This window comes from Tursiops truncatus, chromosome 4, assembly GCF_011762595.2.
Source record: "Tursiops truncatus isolate mTurTru1 chromosome 4, mTurTru1.mat.Y, whole genome shotgun sequence".
Taxonomy (NCBI): Eukaryota; Metazoa; Chordata; class Mammalia; order Artiodactyla; family Delphinidae; genus Tursiops; species Tursiops truncatus.
The window spans coordinates 96,295,058-96,308,207 of NC_047037.1; the positions used below are offsets into that span (position 1 = coordinate 96,295,058).

The window sequence follows — 13,150 nt, forward strand, 5'->3', positions numbered from 1 at the left end:
AAAAAACAAACAACCCAATCCAAAAATGGGCAGAAGACCTGAATAGACATTTCTCCAAAGAAGATATACAGACTGCCAACAAACACATGAAAGAATGCTCAACATCAAAAATCATTAGAGAAATGCAAATCAAAACTACAATGAGATATCATCTCACACCAGTCAGAATGGCCTTCATCAAAACATCTAGAAACAACAAATGCTGGAGGGGATGTGGAGAAAAGGGAACCCTCTTGCACTGTTGGTGGGAATGTAAATTGATACAGCCACTATGGAAAACAGTATGGAGGTTCCTTAAAGAACTACAAATAGAACTACCATATGACCCAGCAATCCCACTACTGGGCATATACCCTGAGAAAACCAAAATTCAAAAAGAGTCATGTACCAAAATGTTCATTGCAGCTCTATTTACAATAGCCCAAGATGGAAACAACCTAAGTGTCCATCATCAGATGAATGGATAAAGATGTGGCACATATCTACAATGGAATATTACTCAGCCATAAAAAGAAACAAAATTGAGCTATTTGTAATGAGGTGGATAGACCTAGAGTCTGTCATACAGAGTGAAGTAAGTCAGAAAGAAAAAGACAAATACCGTATGCTAACACATATATATGGAATTTAAGAAAAAAAATGTCATGAAGAACCTAGGGGTAAGACAGGAATAAAGACACAGACCTACTAGAGAATGGACTTGAGGATATGGGGAGGGGGAAGGGTAAGCTGTGACAAAGTGAGAGAGAGGCATGGACATATATACACTACCAAACGTAAGGTAGATAGCTAGTGGGAAGCAGCAGCATAGCACAAGGAGATCAGCTCGGTGCTTTGTGATCGCCTGGAGGGGTGGGATAGGGAGGTGGGAGGGAGGGAGACGCAAGAGGGAAGAGATATGGGAACATATGTATATATATATCTGATTTATTTTGTTGTAAAGCAGAAACTAACACACCATTGTAAAACAATTATACTCCAATAAAGATGTTAAAAAAAAGAAAGAAAATGAAAAACAAGCCATTAAAGAGAAATTCTTCCGAGAGAATTAAAACATATTATATACCTCTGACATGGCACTCCTTCCATTCTGGAGACCTTTTTCGATAACTGCTTTCATCACAGAATGATCTAGAGTAAAATAAACTGAAATTAGAGTAATTATTTCCCAATGAGTGGCTATTTCCATTTAAAACCAAAAGCCAAGTAATTATTGCTTTTCCCATAAAATTAAATATGAAATCTACATTATGTAATTATACACTTATTTCCCCCTTTGTGTATTCTGATTGCTTCCTCAAAAACCTAAGATGCCATCTTGCAGACTGCCCCCAGTGGCTACTATTTTGGCAGCAGCAAAGGTCAACTTTAAACATTTTCCATCTAAAGCAGCTTTGGACACCTTTAGATAGAAAGTACAGTCTTAGCACCGTCCAGACACTTAGATACCTAAAGGGCATCCAAGATAACAAACCGAAGTCCTGATATTCCCTCAAAAGCTGCTCCTCCCATCAGCCCCCTTCTTCTAAGTGATACCACCCAGTTGCACACATAATCATCAACGACTTGTCTCCTTGTTACTATTTCCTTCATACCCCACATGTAATCCGTCGGCAAGCCTTGTTAGCTACACCTTCAAAACACAATCTTCATTAAACTGCTTTTCACTTGGTCCAAACTTCCAACCTAAGCTCGGCCATAAACATCTCCTTATTTGGACCACCATGATAGTCACCTAACTAGTCTCCCTGTTTCTCTTCTTTATCCCCCCAAGTCTGTTCTCTATACCAGGTCATCTTATTCAGATACTATTTGGATCATGCCTTGTCGCACTTCAAAACCCTCTACTCGTTTAGAAGAATCCACAAAAGAAAATAATAATAATAATAATACAAATGAAAATATATACAAAACAGAAACAGACTCACAGACACAGAAAGCAAACTTATGGTTACCAAGGGAGGGGGTGTAGAGAGACAAATTAGGGGTATGGGATTAACAGATATAAACTACTATACATCAAATAGATAAGCAACAAGGATTTACTGTATAGCACAAGGACCTGTATTCAATATCCTGTAATGACATGTAATGGAAAAGAATCTGAAAAAAATTCTGAACACTATGCTGTGTAACTGAAACGAACACAATATTATATATCAATTATAAATGAAAGAAAGAAAGAAAGAAGGAAGGAAGGAAAGAAGGAAGGGAGGAAGAGAGGGAGGCAGGAAGGGAGGAGGGAAGGAAGAAAAAGGAAAGGAAGGAGGGGGAAGAAGGAGGGAAGGAAGGAAGGAGGGAAGGGAGGGGCAGGAGGAGGGAGGGAAGGAAGCCTGGAAGGCACCTGGCAGACCCACTGCAGAGGGAGTTCTTACATCAATTAGGAATTTGGATGAGACAGTCTTAAATCAGATGACCTTTCCCCGCCCCCAGTTTTATTGAGATATAAATGACATACATCATTGTTTGAGTTTCAGGTATACAGCATAAAGTTTGACTTACGTATATTGTGAAATGATTACCACAATAAGTTTCGTTAACATCCATCATCCATATAGATACAATAAAAAGAAACAGGGAAAAAAAACAGGAATAAAAAGTTCTCCTTGTAATGAGAACTCTTAGGATTTACTCTCTTAACAGCTGTCATGTATAGCATACCTCAGTCGTTCCTATAATCATCATGTTGTTCATTGCATCCCTAGAACTTATTTATCAGACGATCTTTAAAAGTCCTCATATCTTGTTTTTCTCATTCCCCCTTCTTAACATTTTTTTTCTCTTGTTCCTACACTTCCTTGGAAATGGTGACATCATTATCATACTATGTTTGCAAATTCAGAGGTGAGGAAAAAAAGCCACTTGTTTATAAGAACATAAAGAACAACCTTTAAACACGCATTAGCTACTCACAGGTGATAAATGTATTTCAGAGATAAGAAAAGAGAGTCCTAGGAAAGTACTTGGTTGGCTCCTTGCTCAGGTTAAAATGGCTCCTGGCCAGTACATTATTATTACCCCTTAATGAACAGCTAACCAGTGCCCATCCCAAATGGAAAATCTAAACAAAGAGACACAATAGTCACTATGAAGATTTCATTTGTTTGCATTTATCCCTCCACCAAAACACTTGAAGGCAATTTACACAATAGCAATGAAAACATCTGCTGTGAAGAAAGATGTATAGGACACAGAATACTGAGGAGGGAGGAGAAGAGAGAGAAGGAGGTAAGAAGAGTTTGAAATAATAACTTTGTCATTAAAGTTTGAAAACCAGCTACATGGGGTGTTTGATGCCATGCTGAAAGGTTTTGATTTAATTCTGTAAATAATGAGGAGCTTGCCAAGGTCTTCAAGCTAGAGAGGCACACAGTATTTTTTTTAATTAGTTATCTCTGAGGAAGTGATGAGTAGATTTTTGTTTACTATTTATCTTCCTCACTGGAATGTGAGCTCCTGGAAAACAGGTTTTTATCTCTTTTGCTCACTTTTGTATCCCTAGCATAGGACAGGAAGTCAAAAAATCTTTGTTGAATGAACAAGCAGATCCTGGCAATTAGTGAACAAGGTAGAGACTCAGAGATCATGAGCCAAGGCAAGGGGGGCTATGCTCTGGGGTATAAGTCACTCAAGAGTTGCTAGGCACACATGCATGCACAAGTTGGGGAAAAGAAGCCGGCTTAAATCGAGGAGTTTCACAGTTCATTATTGTTTTTTGTTTGCTTGCTTTTTTTTTTTAATGGAGCTATAATTGACCTGTAACATTATATACATTTCAGGGGACTTCCCTGGTGGCCCAGTGGATAAAACTCCATACTCCCAATGCAGGGAGCCAGGGTTCCAGCCCTGGTCAGGGAAGTAGATCCCACATGCATGCTGCAACTAAGAGTTCGCATGCCACAACTAAGGATCCCACCTGCCACAACGAAGACCCAGCACAACCAAATAAATAAATAAATATTTTTTAAAAACACATTATATTCTTTTCAGGTGTACAATATAATGATTCCATATTTGTATATATTGCGTAATGATGACTACAGTGTCTACAATATCCACTACCACACATAGTTCCAAAATTCTTTTCTTGTGATGAGAACTTTTAAGATCTACTCTCTTAGCAACTTTCAAATATGCAATATAGTATTGTTAACTATAGCCACCATGCTGTACATTACATCCCCAGGACTTATTTATTTTGAAACTGGAAGTTTGTACCTTTTGACCCCGTTCACCCATTTTGCACACAGCCTATCTACACCCCCTCCCCACCTCAGGCAACCACCAATCTGTTCTCTGTTCCTTTGTTTTTTGTTTTCTCTCTCTTTTTTTGAAGTATAATTGACATATAACATTATATTAGTTTTAGGTGTACAGCATAATGATCTGATATTTGTATTTATTGTGAAATGATCACCACAACAAGTCTAGTTAACATCTGTCACCACACATGGTTACAAAATTTGTTTTTCTTGTGATGAGAACTTTCAAGATCTACTCTCTTAGCAACTTTCAAACATGCAGTACAGTAGTGTTAACTATAGTCACCATACTGTACATTACATCCCCATGACTTACTTTTTTTTATAGCTGGGAGTTTGTACCTTTCAACTATCTTCACCCATTTCTCACCCCCCATCCTCGCCATCCCTCCACCCCCCACCTCTGCCAATCACCAGTTTGTTCTCTGTTATCAATGAGTCTGTTTCTTGTTTTTTTTTTTTAAGATTCCACATATAAGTGACATCATACAGTGTTTGTCTTTCTTTGTTTGACTTATTTCACTTAGCATAATGCCCTCCAGGTCCATCCAAGTTGTCGTGAATGTCAAGATTTCATTCTTTTTATGGCTGAATAATATTCCATTTGTATATATATATTATATATACACATACATACATATATATGTACCACATCTTCTTTATCCATTCACTCATCAATGGAGACTTAGATTGTTTCCACATCTTGGCTGTTGTAAATAATGCTGCAGTGAACATGGGAGTGCAGATATGTTTTTGAGCTACTGTTTTGTTTCCTTCACATCAATACTCAGAAGTGAAATTGCTGGATTATACGGTAGTTCTATTTTTAATTTTTTGAGGAAACTCCATACCCTTGTCCATAGTGGCTGCACCAATTTACGTTCCCATAAACAGTACACTAGGGTTCCCATTCACCGTTGTTTTTTTCCTCACATCTCCATACAAGCAGATGGGGCAGAACTGTTCTCAGTCAACTACTATGATAACTGGCTCCAAAGTTGTAGCAGGAATTCAGCCAAAACAGAATTAGATAATCCAAGGTTACAGTAGGATGTTAAAAACTCCAAAGACAGAGATCATTAGAATTTATAATCCCTCCCTTTGCCAGTTTAAAATTTCTCATTGTGCAAATGTAAATCATCTGCACAAGTATTTTATGCCTCTTTCTTTTTTCATGCCCCATAGAGATAACCAGTTTGTCATCCTCCCTCATGTGTACCTTTAAATACATTAATAAGTCATAAAAATTACTCAACATTTAATTAGTTTAAACCCACCTCCAAGAGTTTTGATAGGAAATGCTGCAGTTCTCTTTTCTGTTTGAAAGTAATGTTAGTGATTTTGTCATTGGCCCAACAGGGAGACTTCTCTGTGTCCAGCATTATCATCCAAAGGTCGGCTCAAGTCTGCCCCCTAGAGTAATCAGTGTGCCTTGACAGTAGTGCTCAACTGTATTAATTTCATATTTCTGACACTGGTCTTTTCCAAAGGACAGTCACTTTCTATTTTAAATGCGTCTGTATTATTTGAAAGTATGTCAGATACTGTTTTTTTTTTTTGTTTTTTTGGGTTTTTTTAAACGTAGATTTTATTTATTTATTTATTTTTGGCTGCGTTGGGTCTTCGTTGCTGTACGTGGGCTTTCTCTAGTTGCGGCGAGCGGGGGCTACTCTTCATTGCGGTGCGCAGGCTTCTCATTGTGGTGGCTTCTCTTGTCGCAGAGCACGGGCTCTAGGCGCGTGGGCTTCCATAGTTGTGGCTCGAGGGCTTCAGTAGTTGTGGCTCCCAGGCTCTAGAGCACAGGCTCAGTAGTTGTGGCGCACGGGCTTAGTTGCTCCGCGGCATGTGGCATCTTCCTGAACCAGGGCTCGAACCTGCATCTCCTGGATTGGCAGGTGGATTCTTAACCACTGCGCCACCAGGGAAGTCCGATACTGTTATTTTTATAAGTAAAAAATGTTTCCATTGGGGGGGAATACTATCTACAACACAATTTTTTATTTCAAGAGAGTATCATATGACGGTGTCTTGCCTAAAATAAGCAGGATTAATTCAAGTTCTAGAACCCTGGTTGTTCAGAGTCACATTCTCAGACTATATCTATTACGTCACTACTATGTGAAAGGCAAGGGTTCTGGGAATGCAAAGATGATTAAGATATGGTTCCTACTACTAAGAGTTCACAGTCTAGATGGGAAGACAGACGTAAGTAAATCATTACATGATAAAACTGACATGAGTCATACTATAGTACAGAAGAGAATATGAATAAACAGAGATATTTTTATTTGGAGAGAATAGGGAGGAAGAAAGGAAGGAAGGAAGGAAGGAAGGAAGAAAGGAAGGAAGGAAGGAAGGAAGGAAAGAAGGAAGGAAGGGGGAAAGGAAGGAAGGAAGGAAGGGAGGAAAAAAGAATCAGGTTAATAAACTTTAAAATGTTGTAACTAGTATTAGGCCAGTTAACCCAAAATAATACCATGGATTAATTAAATTCCAATTCTTTTTAAGCCTCCTAGAATTTAAAAAATAAAATTCAAGTAATATAAAAAGAGGCTTGAGAGTTAGAGTATAGATAATTGCTGCTCAATAGAAATATGAGACATAGAGGTACTTTAAAATTTTCTAATAGTAGCAACATTAAAATAGGGAAAAAACAGGGGAAATTAATTTTAATAATATATTCTATTTAACCAAACATATCCAAAATATTATCATTTTTGTTGGAATCAAGGCAAAATATAAAGGGCCTGATGTGGGATGCTGGCAATGAGAATGGAATTTGGTAGGTCCAAGTGATATTTAGAGGCAAAATAAGCAGAAGTTGATAATTATTTGAATGGAGAACAAGAAGAGTACGTGATGGTTTCAAACCCAACCAGGTTCTTTGTTGACAACTGGTAAATTATGCTAACCATTCACTGAGACAGGGAAAACAGACTGGGGGCAGGCAGGGCAAGAAATAATTACTTACTTTAAAAAAATGAGTTTGCAGGAATTCCCTGGCAGTCCAGTGGTTAGGACTTGGTGCTTACACTGCCGAGGGCCCAGGTTCAATTCCTGGTAGGGAAACTAAGAGCTCACAAGCCACGCGGTGTGGCCAAAAAAAAAAAAAAAAAAAAAAAGTGGTACCTATCGGTATATTATGAGGGAAGTTTTTAAGATGGAAGAGACTTGGGCTTCCCTCGTGGCGCAGTGGTTGAGAGTCCGCCTGCCGATGCAGGGGACACAGGTTCGTGCCCCGGTCGGGGAAGATCCCACATGCCGCGGAGCGGCTAGGCCCGTGAGCCATGGCCGCTGAGCCTGCGCGTCCGGAGCCTGTGCTCAGCAACGGGAGAGGCCACAACAGTGAGAGTCCCGCGTACCGCAAAAAAAAAAAAAAAAAAAAAGATGGAAGAGACTTGAGAATGTTTTAAGCAAGGAACCATTAAAATTATGCACTTGACTATTTTAAAAGATGTAAACGATACACTATTAACTGAAATGAACTCATGTTTGGAAAAAAGTTTGTGTGTGTGTGTGTGTGTGTGTGTGTGTGTGTGTGTGTGTGTGTGTGTTTCTGTATACACATAGATAATATTCTGGAAGGACAGAAAACAAAGTATTAACCATGTTTATCTCCGAGTAGGTACAATAAGAGTTTTTAATTTTCATTCTTTTTCTTGATCTGTATTTTTATTATGACGACTATCATTTTGTGATATTTAAAAAAGGCAATAAGCTGTCACCTTCATATTCAGAGAGTCCTCCCTCTTCCATTTACTATGGTCCTGAAAGTGTGTTGAAAACAGACTTTCCTCCAATTTGATAAAATATAGTATAAAAGTCCTAATCCTAATTTTCCCAGGTACTGCTATCCTTGAAGGGGAAGAAACTTCACAGACATCCTGGCTGGAGTGGAAGGTGGCTACTGTCTGAGCCAGCCAGCCAATGGGCCCTGGGAACTCCAGGCGTCTCTCCTTTCCATGGGTGGGCCACCTCTCCCCAGACCTTTCTTTTGGGGCCACAGCAGATGAGTAGACCATGCCCAAATCTGAAACTTGGTTAGCAAGACTGAAAAGTACCCAGAGCAAGGGTGTGGAAACAACACATAGTATAACACAGACCTCAAAGGCAGGTCAGGTCCCATCCTCCCCCTTGGCGGTGGCAAATAACAGGCAAACACACCATGTAATAGCTGAAGACATCTTTTACCTGTGTGAAAAATGATCATTAAAAAGCTGCATGAAACTGTCAATTCAAAATGGTGAAGGTATAAGTTGTATGAATTGAAAGAATGCAAATTAATGATCATCACTATTTTACTTTTCTTTTACTGTTTTCCTCTTCTCTTTTTCTCTCTCCTTTTCCTTCTTTTTATTGTCTATGCCAAAGTTAGTTTGTTCTTACATAAGCAGTAAGTTCCGACATTAGTAATGAGTAGTAGTTTTGGGAGACCTTCTTCTTTACAAAACAGAGATTCTAGCTGCCCTTGGGCATTTGATGATCCAAGACAGAGACAAAGAATAAATAGGGAGAATTCTACTATCTTTTCTTCTAGGGAAAAAAACAGAATATGGCCTCAATATGTTAATTAACCTGATCGTGGTGATGATTTTACAAAGTATGTCAAATACTCATACACATATCAATCATGCTGTGCAATGTAAATATATACAATTTTGTTTGTCAATTATACTTCAATAGAGCCGGGGGGAAAAAAGAAGTGCCTGCTTCAGTAGCACATACACTCAAACGGGAACTTCTCTGGATACAGAGAGGATTAGCACAGCTCCTGTGCAAAGATGACAAGCAAAGTTGGGAGGCGGTCCATACGTTTTAAATAAATCATGATGTGATGTAATGTACAGCATGGTGACTATAGTTGACAATATGGTATTGTATATTTGAAAGTTGCTAAGAGAGTAGATCTTAAAAGTTCTCATCACAAGAAAAAAATGTGTAACTACGTATGGTGATGGATGTTAACTAGATTTACTGTGGCAATCATTTCACAATACATACAAATACTGAATCATTATGTTGGACACCTGAAACTAATATAATGTTACATGTCACTTATACCTCAATAAAAAATAAATAGTCTCATAAAGTTAAAACTCAGAGCATAAAGCTGATCTCGGAGATTCAGTCTCCACCCACGTCATCAAAATTGTAACCCACTCCCAAGTCCTGCTTTTCTCATTCACATCTGCCCGTTCACAAGCAAATCACACACCTACTAAGTCAGGACCCACTGCAAAAGGGAAATGAAGGTCCTGCCTCAAGTTAGCAACATGAGTCAGCATGAACTGGGCTCCGGCCCTAACTCTGCCACCTCCCCAGTGAGTGACTGAACTTTCCTAAACTCCAGTTTCCTCAGCCAGCAAGTGAAAAGAAGACTAGGTCCCACCTCAGAGTGGTGAGGACTATTAGGTAATGCATTCAAACTCCCAGCACAGTACTTGGCACCTTAATTACCAGCTCTCATTAAATGATGGCCTTTAGACATACTTATATAATTACTTCTAATAAGGGAGTAAGCATCGAGTCACACCAATGACTTTTATTTAAGATTATTTGCCAGGGTGATGTGGAAGAAGGGTTGGTGAAGATGTGTGGGTGGCTCTTTAAATATCTCTCTTCACATTTTCAATAATTACTTTATGCTATTAAAATACCTTTTATCCTTTTTATTCCCATAAAAGGGCAACAGAGCAGATCACACTCTGAAAAGCAGCTGGAGTATGATGCAAGCTGTCTTGGGGAGCAGCTGAATCAACCACCCACTTGAGTCACTCAGCATCTGCAGACTCTACAGCTACCACTCCTGGGCCTGGTGAATTGGGGCTCAGAAAAACACAGCAGCATCAGTAGTCATGGTGTGGAAACAAAGTACTATTTGGGCCCCTTTTCAGACAGGGCGGGCAGGTAAGCTTCTCCACACTCTTCCTTCCCAGAGCTCCTTCTTTCCTCCACTTTCTTGCAAGACCTCATTTCCACTGCCCGGTATTCTCTCTCATTTCTCTCCTTTCTGCTCTCAGGTCCCTGAAAAAGAAGGGTCAGAAAAGGGTAGATATGCCAACATCTGACAACATTCCACATTTTTCCTAATTATCAGAAATGAAGAAAACTCTAATCATTTAGCAGACTTTCACATCTTAGTTTCTAGTAATAAATTAGCATAAGCCTAAGGGTGTTGCTAAAGGTTTAGTCATAAAATAAAGGAATAGGTGGCCTTGGGCATTAACAAGTGGTCTATGGAGGAAACTCAACCTGCACACTACTCTACCTCTGATGTACAGAGGGATGTGATTCCATGGCACAGTAAAATTAATATCCTTCTGGTGCTTTTTGAAAAGGAATGTGGCAAGGGAATCATACACGGAATGATTCTAACCTTCTTATGTTCACTCCCTTAAATTACAGGGCTTCCCTGGTGGCGCAGTAGTTGAGAGTCCGCCTGCCGATGCAGGAGACACGGGTTCGTGCTCCGATCCGCGAAGATCCCACATGCTGCGGAGCGGCTGGGCCCGTGAGCCATGGCCGCTGAGCCTGCGCGTCCGGAGCCTGTGCTCCGCGACGCGAAAGGCCACAGCAGTGAGAGGCCTGCGTACCAAAAAAATAAAAAAATAAAAAAAATAAGCCAGTTGAGTTTTTCAATATAAAAATGAAAAAATTTAATGTTGTTTGTCATGAGCAGGTCACAAAAGCAGTTTCTGGCTCTTCTTGGTGCTAAAGGATGTAAAATCTAAATCTATGTATTAGTACATACATACATTTGGCCCCCAAATAAAAGGCAATATAGGGCTTCCCTGGTGGTGCAGTGGTTGAGAGTCCACCTGCCGATGCAGGGGACACGGGTTCGTGCCCCGGTCCGGGAAGATCCCACATGCCGCGGAGCGGCTGGGCTCGTGAGCCATGGCGGCTGGGCCTGCGCGTCCGGAGCCTGTGCTCTGCAACGGGAGTAGGCCACAACAGTGAGAGGCCCGCGTACCGCAAGAAACAAAAAACAAAACAAAAAAAACAAAACAAAGAAAAGGCAATATATATTATTTTTTAAATTGCTGAAAAATCACACTTTTTAATGTAGTTAGCTTTAGAAAAGTGTATCAATTGTTAAATAGAAAAGTTTTAAAGTATGCAATGTTCCAAATTTTTTATTTTGCATTAAGATAAACTTTATAATATACTCTTTAAAGACTGATATAAAATAAATACTGAATTTAAAATTTATCATGTATATTTATCATATAATATGAAAAATTTTTTAATGATTTTGTAAATTCCTAGCAGGTTTCTAGCTATTATACAGTTGTCCCTTGGTATCCACAAAGGTGTTGGTTCCAGGACCGCCCACAGGTACCAAAATCCACGGATGCTCAAGTTCATGGGTACAGAACCCAAAGACACAAAAGGCCGACTGTACATAACTATGAAAAGAGTTCTTGAGTCAAAAAAGTTGAAAATGCTGCCTTGGTTATCTTGGTACTCAAAAGGAAGAACTTGAGAAATGAATGAAACAAACATTTTTATATTTTAAGGATAATGTAATGAACATCTCTTTAAATAAAAACTGATTTCACATTTACACCCTTATGTAAATATGTGATATGAATGTTTTTCTGAAGCCATCAGAATCAACAAAGAATTGTTCAGATTAAAATTTTTTTCAGAATATATTTATACCCTCCCTTGTTTCAGAAAGAATTTAAAGCAAGTCAGTCCCCTAATTAATATAATTAATGATTTCAACACGTAGTTTTGAAACAGGAATTTTTTCACGCCTGTTTTATTCCTGCCAAAAGTTCATAATGTGAATCTAATCATGAAGAAATATCAAATGAACTCAAACTGAGCTTCATTCTAAAAAATAACTGACCTGTACTCTTCAGATGCCAGTCCCATGAAAAAGACCGAGGCATTGTTCCAGAAATAAAATACCTTAAAGGGACATGAAAATCGGTTGCATTGCATGATCTGGAATCTCGTTTTAAAAAATATTATTGGAACAACTGACAAAATATGAATAAGGTCAATAGATTAGATATAAAAGTTTTGTATTGGTGTTAATTTCCTGAGTTTAATTATTGTACTGTATTATGTCCTTGTGCCCTTGTTTGGGGGTGGGAAGGAGAGAGCGGGTATAGGAAAATGTGATAATATATTCACGTTTAGAGGAAATCTAGATGAAGGGTGTAGTTTTGTACTATTCTTGCAACCTTGCTCTAAGTCTGAAACCATATCTTAAAAAAACAGTATAAAGAAAAGACAAAACAGAAACTTAATAAAGTTTAAATAGAGTAAGTGACAGCTGTTCACTACGCCTCCTTCCTTATTCCTCTTATGATCCAGTAGAGAGAGCAGCTTACTGAAGGGGAATCTAGATACACAAGGTCACTGGGACAAAAGTGAGGTGCCGCCTGTGAGGCAAAGATGCACAGTAACAATCCCAACAGCCATCACTGCTAGGCAGAAAGCACCGCACTCAGGTGGACAATGAGGTAGCAAGCACCTGAGTGCCTTCCCCTGGCCATTCACAGAGCATAGCTCAAGACCCAGGTGGCAATACACCTAGGTTTACTTATTTGCTCTGCCTACTACATGGCAGAAACATATCATTATTCTTTTTTCGCAAAATAAAACCAAAACAAAAAACCCACCAAAAAAAAAAAGTATTTTGCTCAAGGCCACTCAGTGAGCACGTTGCAGAGTTGAAAAACTACTCCCCAATTAATTGGTCTCTAGTTTATTACTTTATGTATCAAGTTTGGCATCATCAGTGGTGTTTCAATTCTTTCCCCCATTTCCTGCCTTTGTCTCCCTTGGGCTTCAATTAGACTCTGATGAGGCCACTGTGAATGCCTGGATTGCTCCTCTATTCCTGGATACTCACACCATAGTGTCCAGAG

The 13,150-nt window shown here is 39.1% G+C and overlaps 1 protein-coding gene, 1 long non-coding RNA gene, 1 other non-coding gene and 1 pseudogene across 3 annotated transcripts in view; 3 read left to right on the forward strand and 1 right to left on the reverse strand.

Annotated features, from left to right (window-relative positions):
* Positions 1-7,257: 7,257 nt before the first annotated feature.
* On the forward strand, positions 7,258-7,331 carry TRNAV-UAC (transfer RNA valine (anticodon UAC)). Its single transcript has one exon. It is a non-coding gene; the product is annotated as a tRNA-Val (tRNA).
* A 1,633-nt stretch (positions 7,332-8,964) lies between these two features.
* Positions 8,965-9,078, forward strand: LOC117312240 (U6 spliceosomal RNA; annotated as a pseudogene).
* Positions 9,079-10,071: 993 nt separating this feature from the next.
* Positions 10,072-10,883, forward strand: LOC141278595 (uncharacterized). The gene is made up of 2 exons (XR_012331546.1): positions 10,072-10,169; positions 10,668-10,883. It is a non-coding gene; the product is annotated as an uncharacterized lncRNA (long non-coding RNA).
* LNP1 (leukemia NUP98 fusion partner 1) overlaps positions 10,119-13,150 on the reverse strand; it is a 37,393-nt gene continuing 34,361 nt past the window's right edge. Inside the window, exon 4 of the mRNA XM_019922283.3 lies at positions 10,119-10,286. Within this exon, the coding sequence (XP_019777842.1) occupies positions 10,137-10,286 (150 nt within the window). The 3' untranslated portion in view covers positions 10,119-10,136. The remainder of the gene's footprint in view (positions 10,287-13,150) is intronic.